Source organism: Rhinolophus sinicus, chromosome 6 (genome assembly GCF_057876585.1).
Source record: "Rhinolophus sinicus isolate RSI-liver-muscle chromosome 6, RSI-T2T, whole genome shotgun sequence".
Classification (NCBI taxonomy): Eukaryota; Metazoa; Chordata; class Mammalia; order Chiroptera; family Rhinolophidae; genus Rhinolophus; species Rhinolophus sinicus.
The window spans coordinates 29698716-29715983 of NC_142506.1; the positions used below are offsets into that span (position 1 = coordinate 29698716).

General features: G+C 42.0%; 1 protein-coding gene across 3 annotated transcripts in view; it reads right to left on the bottom strand.

Annotated features, from left to right (window-relative positions):
* Positions 1-17268, bottom strand: part of GRHL2 (grainyhead like transcription factor 2) — a 151486-nt gene that overhangs the window by 21664 nt on the left and 112554 nt on the right. For 2 of the 3 annotated variants that reach the window (XM_019754156.3, XM_019754154.3), the window contains exons 11-13: positions 16907-17046; positions 12428-12459; positions 2470-2564 (exon numbers count right to left, since the gene is read on the bottom strand). In XM_019754156.3, the coding sequence (XP_019609715.3) occupies positions 2470-2564; positions 12428-12459; positions 16907-17046 (267 nt within the window). The remainder of the gene's footprint in view (positions 1-2469; positions 2565-12427; positions 12460-16906; positions 17047-17268) is intronic. The other variant, XM_019754155.3, reaches the window with a different exon arrangement.

Consider the following 17268-nt stretch of genomic DNA (forward strand, 5'->3'; position numbering starts at 1 on the left):
TCAGTTTGTGTAACACACACACACACACACACACACACACACACGTATTGCAGTTTCTTCTCTTTACCCAGTATGAAAACAAAATACCAATTAGATAATAGACTGAATGTGTCTCCAAACATTGCCAAATTTAGTCCTTTGAGGAGAATGTTTTACAGCCTCCATTTCAGCTAAAATGACCTAGTGACCTAATGGCATTATAAAAGGACTCAATGTTAAGGGTACAGTGAGGACAATTAAACCACAGGACCTCGATTACAACTGGATGAGAATAATTAAAGTTAAAAAAAAGAAAGAAAAAAGAAAGAATCCTCACTAGTGGCTGTTACAGATGGACATTCTGTAACTTCTTCCCACAACCCTTAGCAGAAAAATGTAATTCCAGCAGTCTGATCCTAAGGAAACCTCAAACCATGTCCTATTAAAAAGGGTACTGATTCCATGGGATTTACAAATATCCTTTTAAAATTATTTCTTTGAAATAGTATGGCTACTCCTCTAGCTGCAGGTGTCACTGGAAAGGGTTAAAGGTGGTTTGGTGGCATGTTGATGGGCTGTGGGAGAAACCCCCACAAGCCAGTGCCACCGTTCTCCTGCTGGCCTTGCTGGCAGCCACACACGGGCATGCTAGGCTCACAGCACAGCCCCACCTCGTGCCCAGGGAGTCGGCTTTCATTAACCGTGTGTCTGTGGCCAAGCACTCATGAAGAATCACTCCTCATCAGCATCACTCCTCTGCGGCAGCAATCACAGCTGGTATCACAACCATGCCGCATTGCAGACATCCTACAGGCAAAGGCCGGCAGCCCCAAGTGACTCCGAGGGAGCCGCCCTGAGAAGGGGCTACAAAGCAAAACAACAAATAATGGCACTGGTGACAATTATGCTTATTTTCTCTCCTAGAGAAACTTCTAACAAACGAACAATAGGAACCGTCACTGACCCGGGTTCCTCTTGCTTGTCAAAGGCCAGCTCAGACCGGGAGCTCTAGGCAAGGGGCTCAGACACACCACTGTCTTTTTCCAAAGAAAAGCCACTCCTGGGAAAACACTTTTCTCTATTGCTGGGAGGTTGCAGCGCCCTCATGTGTCTCTATGCTTTAGATCTTTCAAAGGCTGTAGACTTGCTTTTCATCACAGCTCAACAGAATTCCTAGTGGCAATTTTTGTGCTGACTTCACCATCTCAAAATAATCTGAAAAACACAACCTTTGGACTAGCCAGCACATACTAAATATGGATGAAAGCTACGATTAATTTTGCTTGTGTGACTCTTTGATTTCCATAGCTCTGCTCTCATTTTGAACTATGAGGTACAAAGCCATGCAGGAATGGAGCTCAAAAGGCACTCTAATATTTGATGGTGAGCCTGTGATGTCAGAAAATCTTTTAAAGGTTTAAATGCTGCTAATGTAATTAACACTACCCAAACATTCATGATGTCTGCGTTCTGAAACACTAAGTAATTATTCACAATTATGATAATCTACCTAAGTAGATTTAGGTCTAATAATAAAACTGGTAATTATGATCGGGAACACAAGTGCTTACTAGGTACCAGGCACTTGAGTTAAGTGTTTCACAATCACTCATCAGACTCTGTTAAGTAGGTTCTCTCGTCATCCCCACTTTACAAATGAGGACTCCGAGGAGCAGATGACCTTTCCAAGGTCATTCAACTCGACATGGCCGAGGGGGGCTACAGAGGTGATCTCCTGATCATTATGCAAATCCCATTTAAACAAAAAATGAAGTTTTTTATAACAAAAATCTCAAGCCTGTGTGGACGGTGAATGTATTTAGCATGGTAACCGGACTCATTGAAAGTCTAGTACTGTATAAATCGAAGATCTCTGTAAGCTTTTGGTGTTGGCTACAGCAGGATATGGGGGGAACTGCCACCCCTCCACACTTTCCTCTTATTCTGAGGAAGGACCGTGGGTCGTGTACAGCATTCAATGCTGAGAAGACACTGACATGCTCACACTTCGTTTCTTATTCTCTTGGTGATGTGGAATAAGACCCCTACTGAGAGAAAATGAGTAAATTGTGATGTCACAGAAAGCTGGTCCATTTATTTGTGTGAGATTCATCGCGTGCATCTATTGAACTAGTCTCAATTGCTGGTGGTTATGAGATGTTATTGCCAGACACACACAGCAAGAGTTTTTTAACCTTATATCTCACTGCTGCTGAGTCAGTATAGTCATTACATTTCTCCTAAGACAAAGGAAAGAACCAGTGCCCAGAAAGGATAAACGTTTGCTAACAGTGTTTGAAAAGACAGGGTTTAAAGTAAAGGAAAAGATTGCGAACTTCCTGTGTCCATAAAACATCCCCAGGCCAACACTAAAACACAGGGGACTGGACTGGGCTGTGTGCTCTTCTTGGTGAAACACCCTCCCCTTCCACTCTGATGGGAGGATGGGTTACTTCAGCAATGCAAGTGGGGTGCCCCAACGGGAGGTACCTCGCTTCATCCCTTCTTCTTTCATCTGCTTGGAAGGTGCTGGACCAAACTCCTCTTCCATGGGCCTGAACATCCGTTTAACAAGGACACTGCTGCTAGAAAAGATGAGCAGAAAGGATTAAGTAAAGCCGGCAGGGTGCCAAAACAAAGGTTCTTGTATGTGTCAGTCCCTATCTTTTTCCTTTGTTTATACCATGCCTAGTTCTTCACAACCTCCTTCTGACCCCTTGCAGGTCCCAAGTCATTGCTGACTGGGGCAGGACACACAGTCAATATCTTCAGAGCATGGACCTGAAGACATACTCCTCATCGCTAAATATGGATCCACACAGGCAAGGCCTCTGGGTTTTACTCATCTAAACCCTCTTCCTGCTCAGAAGATGAGGTGGGGGAGTAGCAGAAGTGAGCCCTGGTGTCTGTGTCATCTCCAAATTACATCAGCCCCTCCCATCTAGCTAGGGCCTGGGGGTCCAGCACTCTCTTGCCAGCCCCGAGGGCAGTGGGGACTTGTGGAAATGGGGTGGGTCTGCCTCATTGGTTCTCAGTTATGAGGTTGCCTGGACTTCCTGCTGTTCTATGGCTCTATCTGGTTGGAGCAGATGAGAATGTAGTGGTGGAAGTTCCCTAGAGACCCAGACCTCAGCTGCCCAGCCTTTCCTCCCCACTCGGAGAGGGTTTCAGGCCCCCTTCCTGGGAGCCCATGACGCAGAGGCCCTGCATGTCCCCAGGTAGGCCAGTTCTGATGGTTCTGCATTTCCTCCCAAAGTTCCTGTTGTTTCTGGGCACTCTAAGGATGGGGAGGACTGTTCAAGAGGAACAAAATACGGGAAAATAGACTGTCTTCGAAGAAAAGTCACTGATGCTGAGTGTTACAGACTGTGAGCCAGCGAGGGCAAGGACCAATCTTAGCCCAGTTTCAGTGATGACCAAACTAAGGCTCAGTGTACTGTCTTCCGCAGGGTGACACAGCTCATCAGTGACACAGGCTGTTCAGAGAACCCAGCTTTGTGGGACAACCTCATGACAAAGGCACTCACTACATCTGAGATGATGAGTGAGGATATAAGAAACGACATTAAGAGTCAGCATTTTCTTACTTTATTCCTTAGTACGTCAAACTATGTAAATAACTAGAGGGAAAACTCAAACCAAAGTCCCAGGTGAAAGTGGTATTAAGTTTCTAGGTCACTGTTTCCTCTATCTTCCCCTCACTACCTTATAGTAAAAGGAGGTCATGCTATTATTCTGTCATGTCTTGGAACTGGAGTGACCATGACCTTCCTTAGGAGCAGAAGATAAAAACCCATTCACACAGCCATCAGTGACCAGTAGGTTAGTAACGGGTAAATAGCCTGAAATATCACCAGACACTCTTTCATGCTGTGTGAGGGTTCCTAAATCAGTGATTTTCTTTTTCTCACCAAGCAAGCTTTATTTACATTTTTCCAATTCTGTTGACTTTTGATAGCACTCCATTCTGAGCCATGACAAAATTTGCCATTAAAATAACATCTTGGATAAATCACATTTCCCTTGGGAGTTCAAAAATGCTTTTTCACTCTTTCAAATGTATAAATTGACTCCCAGTAGGGAGTCACTAAGTTTGTGTGGTCTTAATTCAACTGTTAAAACATTTATTTTCAAAACAAGGCAAGAGAAGAGGAGCCTCATTTGACAGATGAAAACAGCATGAATTTCAAGTCTCCTGATGCCTTGTCCAACTAATTTGATTATAGCAGAAACGAACTAAAGAACAAGGAAAAGGTGCTTTTTCTGATGTCAATCTCCATCCCTCTGGCACAATGTGTGACAATATGTGTATGTGGAGTGACTCCAGGCCCAGCAGCACATGAAATCATTGTGTTGAAGGATCAATCTCAGGGAAAGCAAGTGCCTGAAGCATAAACAACGAGCTGCTAAGTTTCACCAGAAAAGAAATTGGGCAAGTATTCAGGTCTGAAGCCTGGGTCTCTGGCCATATCTGGGAGCGGTAATGCTGCACCCTGTCTCCCGGGCTGAACCGCACGAGGCCAAGGGAGGAGGTGCCTAAATAAAGTGCAGAAAGAAGTTACTTGCAGGCACCATGGAGACATAGTTTAATCTCTCACAACTCTGCTGATGGCTTATGTAGGCTAATTACCAAGTATATCCTAAATAAACTGACGTTCCTCTCCCATGTCTGCCTCAGAAAAGAGAAGGTCCTCATATAGTCAAGTGCTCACAAAGTCTCTCACTTTATGGAGTAGGATCTTAATTAATTTATTTCTAATAACAAATTGCTCTTTGGGGGAAGAACCCATCATCCCCATTAATCAATACTAGTTCGGGGTATTGATAGAATTCATCAGTAAAAAACAAAGAAACAAAAACCCAAGCAACAAACAAAACTCACATGTAGATTTAGTAATGATTACTATCATTAAGAGCTCAAAATTGCAAGTAAGAAATGACTAGGTCTGTAGGCCCCAGATGGATTAATTTAAGAGGAAATACAGATAGTTTTATTCTTGGCTAAGATGTTGTAGCTTGTGGCAAATCAATGTTTTGGACAGGAATAATGTGAAAAATTGCATGAAATTAAAAAAAAAAAAATCTTAATGAAGGCATTTTGGAGACAGCTGAAGAGTCAGCCAGAACTTAAGGAGTTGAGATTTCAGAAAACAGAATTGCAGAAAGATGAGCTGATAATCAGTGAGCCACTTTTCCTCTCAAAGCATTTGCCAGTTCTTGACTGGCAGTAGAGGATGATAATCCCACAGAGGCACATACCCAAGGGCAAAAAACTTTATATAGGTTTGGGCAATCTCATGGTGCTAGAGAAAGAGAAAATGGTGTTTAGAGCTACAAAGGGATCCAGGACTTAAGGTCAAACTTCCATAGAGTAGGGAAGCACAGAGAAGTGAGCCAGACACTCTGCAGTATTCCTTCTGAGGTGTTTGTGAAGTTCTTACGCTGCACAGAACAAAAGAATGAGAAGTTAAGCAGAAAGCCCTTGAAAACCATAGAGAAGGTTTTGGAGTCTCCCCATGCTAAGAAAACAAAAATAACATTTCAGGCCTCACCAAGGAAGAAGGACCATAGAAAATCCCTCAGAGCTATAGTCTAGGAGTTAGGATGAACTACCGTGTTTCCCCGAAAATAAGACCTAGCTGGACAATCAGCTCTAATGAATCTTTTGGAGCAAAAATTAATATAAGACCCGGTATTATATTATATTATATTATATTATATTATATTATATTATATTATATTATATTATATTATTATATTATATTATTATATTATATTATATTATGTAAGACCCGGTCTTACATTATAGTAAAATAAGACCCAGTCTTATATTAATTTTTGCTCCAAAAGACGCATTGGAGCTGATTGTCCAGCTAGGTCTTATTTTCGGGAAAACACGGTAGAGGTAGTCTAAGGCTTAAACAAAATGCAGCCCAGCTTTGGGTCAGTTATGCCCCTGATTCAGTTCTAATCATCTGCACTCACTCGAGAAGGTGAGGAAAACCTTCACAAGAGAAAAAGATGGTCATCCAGAGTCTCCTTAATTGTCTAATCATTGTTCATCATTCAATCAATGTTTATCAAATACACTAATAAACAGGACCAAGGGGAAAATACACAATAGACACAGACCCACAGATAACACAGTTATAGCACAATTATTTGAGTTATCAGATTTTAACTTAAAAATAATTGTGATTACTGTGCTCATGTAAATAATAAGACATGTAAGAACTGGAATCTATGAAATAAATAGATCAATTAAGTGGAAATCTAGCCTAGAACTAAAAAGTGAAATAATTTAAATTAAGAAATTAATAGATGAGTTTAACAGTAGATTGGACCCAGCAGAAGAATTTGAAAGTTGGATCAATAGAAAATATCCAGATTGAAGCATGGTGAACAAAGGGGATGGAAATTTCAGAAAAGAACATAAAAAACATAGGAGCACAATAAAAAGGTTGAATATACATTTAAAGTCTAAAAGTAGTAGAGAGAGAGGAGAGAAGCCCTATTTGAAGAGATAACAGCCAAGAATGTTCTAAAACTGATAAAAGATCAACCCAGAGAGTCAATAAATGCTATAAAATACCACATAAGGAAAACAATGCAAATAAAACCGCGATATAGGAACATATAGTAAAAATTCTGAAAACCTAAGAGAAAGAGAAATTTTAAAAAGCAGCCTCTCCAAAAACTAAGAAGGAAAGAAGAAAGGAAGGAAGCAAGGAAGGAAGGAAAAAAGGAAGGAAGGGATTTATAGTAGCAAGAATAAGACAGCTGACTTCTCAACAGAAATGATGAAAACCAAAACTGAAAGAAAGTAACTGCCAACCTGAAATTGCCAGCAAAAATATCCTACAAAAGTGATTGCAAAATAAAAATATTTACAACAATGAGAAAATTCTCTGCCAAAGAGTTCCAAAACAAAAGAAATACTAAGCAAAGTTCTTCAGGCAGTAAGAAAAGGATTCCAAAGAGAAACAGAAATAAAGAAAGGAATTAAGAGCAAAGGAAGGGGTAAATATATGTTAAATTTATAAAAGGAGGTAAAGCTTTGTTTTAAAAACCTTAAGTTTATATCTTCCAATTTGCAAAATGGCAAACTAGTATGCAAGCAAGAATAATTGGTACTAATGTAAGAAACCGATGAAAATCTGTGACTATGAGAAATGGTACAAATGATTTTCATTTCCTTACATATTTTTAAAACTTCCCTTGCATATGTGGTACAGATTTGGATATTATGGGGTGGGTTTTTAAATGCAATATCGAATGTAAAACATAAAAATATATCAATTGAAAAGAAGGTGTGCATGTTATCTCGAAATAAAAAGTTTAATTAAAAACAAAATTTAAAAATGGAAGGCAACATTGTGGCAGTCACTTATGGGACTACTTCTAATATTATCAGAATCAATATTTGTGGCTTGGGATAAATTTCTGAGGACAATCTCATATATATGGATTTAGAAAGTGATACATTGCAACTTTGATGGTAGTGAAGAATTGTCCTAACAAACAGTGCGAGACAACAAAAATAAACTTCAGTGATGAGAAAGATGCTGAGATGAATTGTGAAGAATTTGAATAAAAGTGTGTCGTAAAACAGGTATTTCTAAATGATATGCTCTTCTTTAAATGTGTGTGTAAATAAATTAACAAAGCAAGTATCAGGAGACCACTGACACTTTTGGCTATATCCATAAAGATTTATGTATTCAAGTTGGCCAAAAGCTTTAATTTATATTTTCAACTTCTCTTTGGGAAACTGGGGATATCTCACTATATTTGTAATCATCTTATATTCAAGTAGATGTGGTAAAACATAGCCCACCAGACCTACATTTCATGGTTTGCCTAGCATCCCTGAGAACCAAAGAAAAGTGCTTGGTTCTCTGGGAAATTGCTCCTTTAAGAGAAATAGCACAGAATTCTAGAAGCATTTTGTTCTGTGCTATGAACATAGGATGATGACTTTTTAGGTTTAATAATAGGTTGATTGAATGCACTCACTGGTGATTGGTTAGTAATCTCTAACTTCACCAAAGGGTATTGAATTCTAGCCGCAGTGTTGGCTTCCATGCAAGATGAACATCCAGAACTGCCTCTTGTTCTCAGCAACACAGTAACCAAGTTCATGGTTTGGTTTGGCAGCATCTATAGGACCCTGTCTACTGCAGGAGCAAAGGCAGGGCTTCTGCTGGAGTCACTCAGCCTGATGAGTGAAATCACTTTGGGGAGCTGACTCTGAACTGGGATGGAACCAGTCTACGGGGTTGCCCTTCCCAACTTTGCCTTCTTCTGGCATTTGTTTTCCTAAAGTCTCAGTCTTTGAGGAAGTTACACAAGGTGGCTCCAAGGTGTGCCTTTGAGAAGAAGCAAGGAGATAAGAGTAGCTCTTGGAGAGAGGTCTGAGAGTCGCAAGCAGCATCCCATGGTGATGGCAGGATCTTGGAGGGAAACCACTGCCCTCCAAACACAGGGATGCCCAAACTTGCCAAGGATTCTCATGCCTCAAATGTACTGCAGAAGCCACAGAGCTTAAAGTGACCTCACAGTAGGCTGGCCAGGGGGCACCTCCATGGGGATCACTGTGGACAGAGGATCAAGACAGGAAGGGTTTCCTAGGAACTAGAGGTTAGCTATAGATGGAGACCAAACCCCCAGAAATAATGGAAATAGAATTTCTCACTGTGTATGACATTTGCCTAGCAATTCACATACTGTTTCAGGATATTTAAAGCCCTTCTCTCTTCCCCGTAAGAGCCATTCACGAATCTCTGCTTACGGGCCCATGCTCTACAGAAATTGTTCTCTGTTTGGCTTATTCTTTCCATTCTTCTTCATGTCCCTCTCTTCCATTTCTCGATTAAATATCAATTATTCAGGGCCTGAGAAGGAATCTTAATAAAAATAACTTTGATTTTGTTTTTTTAAAAGCACCTTCCATGTATCTGGACATTTTACAGATGAATGCTTATAATAACTCTAGCAGGTAGGTATTACCATTTGCTATTTTTAGATAAGAAAACTAAGGGTACACAGGTTGTTATATGAAGTCACAGAGCTTTTAAGGTCAAGGCCAGATTCAAATCATGGCTGACTGGCTCTAGAGTAGCGGTTCTTAAACATTGCTGCACATTAGAATCATCTAGGAACTATTCAAAGCTCTCATGCCTGAGCTGCATGGCACGCCAATTAAATCAAAATTCCTACAGGTGGTACCTGTACACGAATATCTTTCAACTCTCCAGGCAATTTCCAAGGGCAGCAAGAGGCCTGCTACTGAGCACTGGTGTCCAAAAACCTCTGTATCTAACTGTCGTAGCCCCTGCCTACAAAACAAACCTGCATGGGGTCTCTTGATCCCCAGTGCAGCACCTCAAGTCACCCCAAATATTCACTTTATCCTTAGATAAGAAGGCAGGAGCAAACTGAACCTAAGTTTAGGTTTAGGCTGATGATTGCTCCCCGCATTGTACCTCACATGAATTTTCTCTAGTTTCTCTCTTGAATTGCATTAGGGATTGCCGGCACTTCAGGCTGAAAAGCTCTCCTGCTTGGGCACAAGTCTTTGTCTGACCACCACTCTGGCTTTGGAGTTGCAGGGAGAAAGGCTCTTGTGTGCCATGGGAGGCTGTCTCCCCCCGCTGGTGGTTGTGTGAATGCTGCTCTCAAACACTCAATTAGATGCTTTAATGCTAATGTGACTGTGCCTGGCAGGAGAGTGAAGAGCTGGCCGCAGACAGTCCTGACGGAGGCGACGCAAAGGCCAGTGAAGGTAGCAGTCCCCGGGGCTAGGTGAACTGGTCCCCTCTGCCAGGGACACTCATCTGGGCTCGTCACAATCTGGGTGCTACACCCCAAAGGAGGAGCCAAGGGTGTGCCTTTGTCATCACAATGAGGCCTGTCTCACAGATCAAGAATTAAGAGAGGTAGGTGACAGGGTATGACAGCCAAAAGCAGGCGATATGAGGGTACAGCTAGACCTGGGTTCAAATCCTGCCTCTGTCCCTTACCAGCTGTGTGACCAGAACAAGTTTCCTAACCTCTTGAAGTTTCAGTTTCCTTGTTATAAAGTGGAGGCAATTACAGCTTCTTCCCCATGGGTAATTGCAAAAACCGCAATTCCTTTTGCACCAACCTAATATTTTGGGAGAATTCAGTGAAATCATGCATGTAAAGCACTTAGTACAGTGCCTAGCCACGGTATCCAGTGAATGTTAATTTACTTTTCCATGTAACAATAGCCAAGTACCTACTGTATGTTAACCCTGAGGCTCCCAAGTCACCCATATTGCTCACCTGATGTCTAATGAGACAAGGTAAGAAAAAGAGGCTCAGACTCGGACCTCAAGAGTGTGCTAAAACAGAGCGTAACTCTTACAGAGGCCAAGCCAAAAGAGTTAGAAGCAGGCCAACTGGCCACCTAAATGCTGCCAACTTGCCAGGAAGGACCATTTCGGCTAAGGTGGACGAAGGGAGGTCTGTACATGAAGCAGCGTCAGGTCTCAGGCACTTCTCACTCACAGAGCTAACTTTTCTCATGAGGATAACATAATGTTAATACTAGACGGACCTTAGGGATCGTCTCATACAAAATCCTCATTTGCCTTTGAGGAAACTGAAGCCCAGAGGTCAAGGAGCCAGCCCCAGTCCTATCAGTACGCGGCAGCCCGGAGGGGAACGTGCGCTTCCTACGCCCAGAGTCAACCTTCTTTCCATGACGCCACACTGTCCCTTGTAAAGTACGTGCATAACAGATTAGCACTGATAGTGCTAATCACGTCTGCTCATTCCAGCCCCTGGAAAGGTATTACCATGTGCCAAGATAAAAGGAACAATCTAATTAGGTATTTAGATAATTTAGAACTCAGAATTTAGAGGTCAGATCCTGGACACAGTTCTTCTGCTCCTAACTAGCTGGGGAGATATTTGACTCCTTTGAGATTCTCTAACCTTTAGGATAAAAAGTGGCACACTTTCTCAGTAAAGGGCTGGAAGAGTAAATATTTAGGCTTTCCCGGCAACAGGGTCTCTGCTGCAATTACTCAGCTCTGCTGTGGTAGTAGCAATGCAGCCACAGACCAGATATAAAGGAATTCACGTGGCTGAGGCCTGATTCGGTCCTTGGACTGCAGGAAAACCTCTGCTCTAGGAAATGAACTCGGTCACATCGGCTCCACTTGCTTCACCTTGAAATGTTTTAGAAGTAAACATATTACTTACATGAGAATAGGGAAGCCTTGGTTTGACTACAGTTTGATAAAAAAGTGATCTTGATTTCAGTTATTATACACATAATGCAAACCAAGATTTATTACACATATGAATGTAACGTACATACTGAAAAATGAATGTAGTTGTAGATCGTTTTAAGAGAAAAACAGCATCTCTGGGTCCTAAGAAGAAATTATCCCAAGATAATCTCCAACTCATGTGGTTAAGAACAGATGTTTACTTCTGAGAGCCAATTTTAAGGAGATTACTAACAAATTTGGTAGTATTCCCTGGAGGGGAAATTAAGATGTTGAGAGGTAAAATTACATTCAAATGACAAGGAAAGGATAAGACTGATCCAGAGAGCAGAACTAGAGCCAATGGGTAGCAGCCAAAAGAAGACAGACATCATTTCAACAAACTAACTTTCTGAGGGCTGGAATTGTGCAGCTAATGAGCTACCTCACACAGAGTGAGAATATTTAGAATATTCCCATCAGTGTGAATATTCAAGGAGAAGCTGGCCTCTTGAGGATGTGGTATAAGATGGTACATTGCTTAGGAAAGCAGGTCAGCTAAATGACCTTGACAGTTCCTTTTCGAATCTAAAATTCTAGGTGTCTATAAAATGAGTTCTGGATAGAAAGCACTATGCAGAGACTTGACGTACAAGACACAGAGAGTCTTCGGTGACCCTAAGTAAACCCTCTCTTACCTACAGTCCTAAGGACAGTGCAAAATTTCTCAGCCTTCCCAACTCCCTGCCTCACCACTTAACCAGCCTCACCACTAGCCCACCCGGCTCACTTCCCAGCATGAGGACGTCAGGAAATGTGTGCAGGTGGCCCAGGCAACACTGAAACAGGGCAGGCTGTCTTCTTGGCTCTTGCCTCAGGCTCACCTTGATCTTGTGTTGGGGCCAAAAACAATTTTCAGTAACTGGATTATAGGTAAAAAGTGGAGTTGAAGAGCTGTGCCACTTAGAAAAGTAGTTATTAAAAAGGCAGATATAGGAAGGAGAGAGGGGGAAAGAGAGGTTTGGAAGGAGAACAGTATTCCCCCAGCCTTCCTTAGACACTGCCCAGAATCAAACATTTCTCAGCTCTGAGTCTAGAGCTGAGAGGAGGGTCCCACCCCTCACCCGCGGTTACCCACTGCTCGAAGAGCCATTTGTACTGACGTGAACTGACTTTGAATGTTTAAGTGAAAGAACTGAGTGTCTTACCCTTCTCGTTCATCATCTGTGTTGTAATACACCTGTGGAACAAAACAATAGGTTTACTGTAGGTCCTAGACAAGAAATGGAAATATACTATGTGACGCACAGACTTTCCTAGGGCATTACACTGTCTCGTAAAAAAGACAAATCTATTTAATGATGTGGTGCATGTGTATGTGTGTGTGTGTGTGTGTGTGTGTGTGTGTGTGTGTGTGTGTGTAAGGAAATACAAATTTAACCTTCTCACATTCTCCCTAGGATTAGTTCTTGTATTTTAATAAAACAAAATTGGAAATCTGATTATTTCCAGTTCAAGTAAGTCTGGTAAGATTACCTATAGCCCTAAGCCAAATCTTGCTTTTAATGATAAGGAAATATTTTAGCAGGATCTGAAAACCATTGTTTAGAAGGGCCCTAGAGCAGGGCCTGTGACTAGGCAAACCCATCTGGTCCACAGGTGAGCTGACACTAGACACGGTGCTTAGGTGATGGGAGGGGAGCAAGACATCCCATGGTGGTGCTGCATTCACCCCAAGCCTCTGTGTATTCCCCAGAGGGGCCTGGGTTACCCTGGCATCCAGCATCAGTGTTCCAAATGGCCAGAGAAAGATCTTTGAGAAAAGACACTAGGTGGTCAACATGGCGGCAAGCAGAATCAGAATTAAAGCAATTATACAGCATTCTTATTATTTTATGAAGCAACAAGAGAAAGCCAGAGGGGATCCACTGTGTACGTAGGTTCGCTTAACCCAATTATTTATAAAAATTAATTGTGGATCTTTCATGAGCTTTATCGGTGTGCTTCAGGAACATTTTCGTTTGAGTAAAGAACAATACCCACATTAGTACTGGACACTTACATATTAACTTCAAAAGTCGCCTCTAGCTCCAGGACATTTTGTCACTGTCCCTACCCCAGTCACATGGGAGAGAAAGAGCTGTGCCTAGATAGACACCCTCCCTACAAACATTCTCCAAGGCTCTTGGCGGTTCCTGGGATCCTGCCAAGCCTAGACTGAGTTATATAACAGAGCTGGTTACCTGGAACTCTTTGAGAATGAGTCATTCTAGTCATTAGCTCAGATTTCCACAAGGAACTTTTCCCTCTTAAATTTTTTATGTCTATTGTTGCATTGTATACTTTGTTTCTTCTTAAACAGAAAACAATGAAGGTAAGATGTTTCCTCCCCAATAGCCCTAGAGTCAGGGTGGAGCATCTGTTATTGTGATGTACTAGATGAGACCACCCATCCATTCCAGATGCATATGGAATGACAATGACCCACATAAGTGAGGGAGCCTGGGTCACAGGACTGACCACACAACTGGATTTTGGGGGGAAATGTTCCTGATGTTGGCCTGTGTTTTGCTAGATTCTCTAACTGTGGCATAATGCAGCTGCCCTGCCTGGCTACACGGCACAGTAAAGGACAGCTCTCTGCAAAGTTGGCTGGTGACCCAAAGATGGAAGCAGCCTTCTCGTACGTGTTCTCTGGCCCTCCTGAAAGCCTCCACTACAGGGTCCCTAGCACTGTTCTTGCATCGTCATAGCTCCTCCTCTCGCACAATGACGCACTGTTTTTTCCTTGTCAGTTGTAGGCTTCACTGCACTAATGTAATTTTAGAGAGTGTTCCTCAAACTTCAGAGTGCATAAAAAATATCTGGAGACCCTGCCATAAATGCAAATTCCTGGAACACACATCAGAGAGTTTAATTCCAAAGACCTGGAATGGAACTTGGGAACCTGAATTCTTAACAAGAACTCCTGTGATTTGGAGGATGGTTGCTTCCAAAACAAAACTGGGGAGACTATTCTGACGGTGTCAGAAAAGAGCAGTGGTGCCCTCTTTGGGTTCAAGTGCTTTGAGGAAGGCAGACACCTGCAGAGTATTATCTGGGAAGAGGACGGCTCTGCATCCCACAATTTCTCCCCAAGCTCCCTTATCACTTGTTTTTAAAGGAATTCCAGACAAAAGCTGCAATGAACAGCAGAGCTTTACTGTGAGGAGAAGGAGAATAAAGATCTCCACAGTGCTTGCACAGTGGGTTCATTGCCTCATATTAGTTTTTGATAATTGTCTGATGAATATTCCGACCCACATGTGAATCAGTGAGATCACGGGGGAGGAGGGTACATGTGAGCTGACAGGGAAGATCCCCACTCCCCAGTCTGAGTCTTTGGGTGACTAGGAATCACTGTACCATGGCTGCTGAGCCATCAGCGTGGCTTAAGTGTATCTCACTGACTGTAACCTAGAGGGCTGCCCGTTCTGCGGTTGGGCAGAGCTGCGACGTGGCTGGTTCTAACAAGGCTCACACCCGCAGTAACTACTGAGCTGCATACTCTCACCTGCCTCCCTGCCCCCACCCCGTTGGTAAAACTGGGCCATCTTTTGACCTGCCACTGCTGGCTTTTTTACATGTCAAAATCTGCCAACTCCTGCCCCATGTCCGCTCCTCATCCTATGGCACGCCCGTCTTCCCTCCTGTCTGTGAACCCATCTCCTAGGTTTCTAGCTCTTCTAAGAAAAAGCAGCCTTTAAAGTCCCAACCAGCCATAGTGGGTGCTCCTTTCCTTGGCCAAGCAGGTTGACCAACCACAGAATATTCACGCATTGTTCCAGGGCACAGCTGAATGTGTTCCTTTGTTGCCTAAAGCTCAGGCAGGCTCCCTCGCTGACTCCTTAATTCTGATTCCAAGGGCACAGGGAAAGCCTAGGGGCTCTGCAAGGGTGGATCCCAGCATCGCCAATGGCCTGGGAGGGGGTGCTGATTTGGCTGCTTTGCAACTGCTGAAACCCACAAACTATAGCAGCTGCACTTTCCTTCTGATTCAGTCACAGGCTAGGAGCGCAGCCCAGGACACGGAGGGGCAAGTGAGGCCAGAAGACTGACAGTCACGAGAAGCCAGGTTGGGTCACTTTTTCTATTAAGATTTATTTACAGCTTTTTATATTTCAGAGAAATGTTGCCAAGAGAGTAATAGGTCAGGCTGTCATGGAGCTGAAGCCAGAATCATGAGAGTAAACAACAAGAACAATTTAACTCAATTGTCCTCTTAGGTGTGAAAACCTAGCTCCATAAAATCACATGCAGCAAAGACTATAAATATACAAATCACCACCATGTTCTTGGGAATTAAAAAATAAAATAAAATTTGGTGCTGGCCCTCATCTCTTGATGAATCATAACATTCTTCTTTTCCTTTTGTGTCCTTATTCCTATCAAATAAGAAAAGATGGGAATGCTAAATTTGTTTTTAGAGGAATGTGCTCAAGGAAAAAGCTAGGGGTATTTTGTTCCCATGTTGTGTCATAACAGCAACAAGAAGCCCTGCTTATGTAACCGCTTTGTCTCGTATATATCAAAAACAACACTAGGGAACAAAATATTCTCAAAAAGAGAAAGTGATGCCAATTTTGACTTCTCCCAGCCTAAGGTCAATTCCAGTGAGTGTCTAAACAGTTAGAATGGAGGAAACATTTGAGTACATCAATATGCTCCTATTTCTCAAAACAGACCTTTCCTCAAAGGACTTTGGGTTTAAAAGAAAACTAACCAATGCAAAATTCACTAAAACTCAACTGGTTTGGTGAAAGACAATTCTGGCTAATGCTAGGGAAGTAATTATTATTTTTTTTCACACATCTTTATCACATAAAATAAATAATACTAAAGATACTATGAAAAGAAAAAAATCATCCATGTATCATAACCGTACTCATAAAGTGTTATAATTTTCCTTGTTCCCTTCAAGTTCAAATATATATTTGGAATCACTGTATAGAACACTTTTTCTCACTAAACATTATCATAACTAGTTCCCATGCTGCTACATAGTTTTCATAATTATAACTTTAGTGGCCCCATAATATTTCATCAACTTGAGCTACCATAATGAGTTAATTATTATGTCATTTTAATATTAGCTCTTTCATTTCACTTGTAGACATACTTAGAAAACAGGAATTGTGTTGTTGTTTTTTAAAAAAAGGCTTGCCTACAATCCCATTTTTCTTTCAGTATGAAATTACTTACCAACTCAATGGAAACTGTTAATTTACTACAGGAAAAACTATTAATAGGGTTTAACCATAGAATTTTTCTTGTGCAACTTTCTGAAGTTATAGGCGCAGTTCAATTTCCCACCATTAGGTGGAGTTCTATGTCATCCGGCTAATCCCACGTGACAAAACTAAAACAACAAAACTTACAGGTAGGTTATCAGCCTTACTTTCTTCCTCTTTCATTGCTTTGTCAACACTTCACAAATATCAGCTCATTCTCTTCTTCCCCTTAGTAAGTCAGTTTCTTTTTCTGAGGCATTCCTTTCTATAAACATCTACTTTCTGTAGAGAATGACTGATTCTTTGTTGAAGGCATGAAGTGTGGGTTTTATTTTTAAGGTCAACAATGCCTGAAGTGATTCTGTCTTAGGCTCTACCAGCCCCACACATGAATGGCTTTTAGCAGGTAGATCGTACCTGTCCTGTCCTCTGCAGGTTTGCAAAGTGAACATCAGGTATGAAGAGGACCGGCTGCGAGTGCAGATCAGGCATCGTTTTGAAATAGGTGATGTCACTCTTCTTCTGTAAAGGTATTGCTGCCAATTTTCCATCTGAGGCTGGACATGATCAAAAACCCCAAAATGAGAGGGTTATGCATAGTTAAGAACTGTAAGGTCTAGTCTCAGCTAAACTTCATGACTTTCTCGTCTGAAGCTTTCCAAATGCCATAGATGTGAACACACTCTAAAAGACCCCCTCTCCCACTGTTAAACCAACAGAAAAAGCTCACTTTGAGTGAGTCCTCCTGAGGCAGAGCTCAGGTCCCCTCACATTCTTCT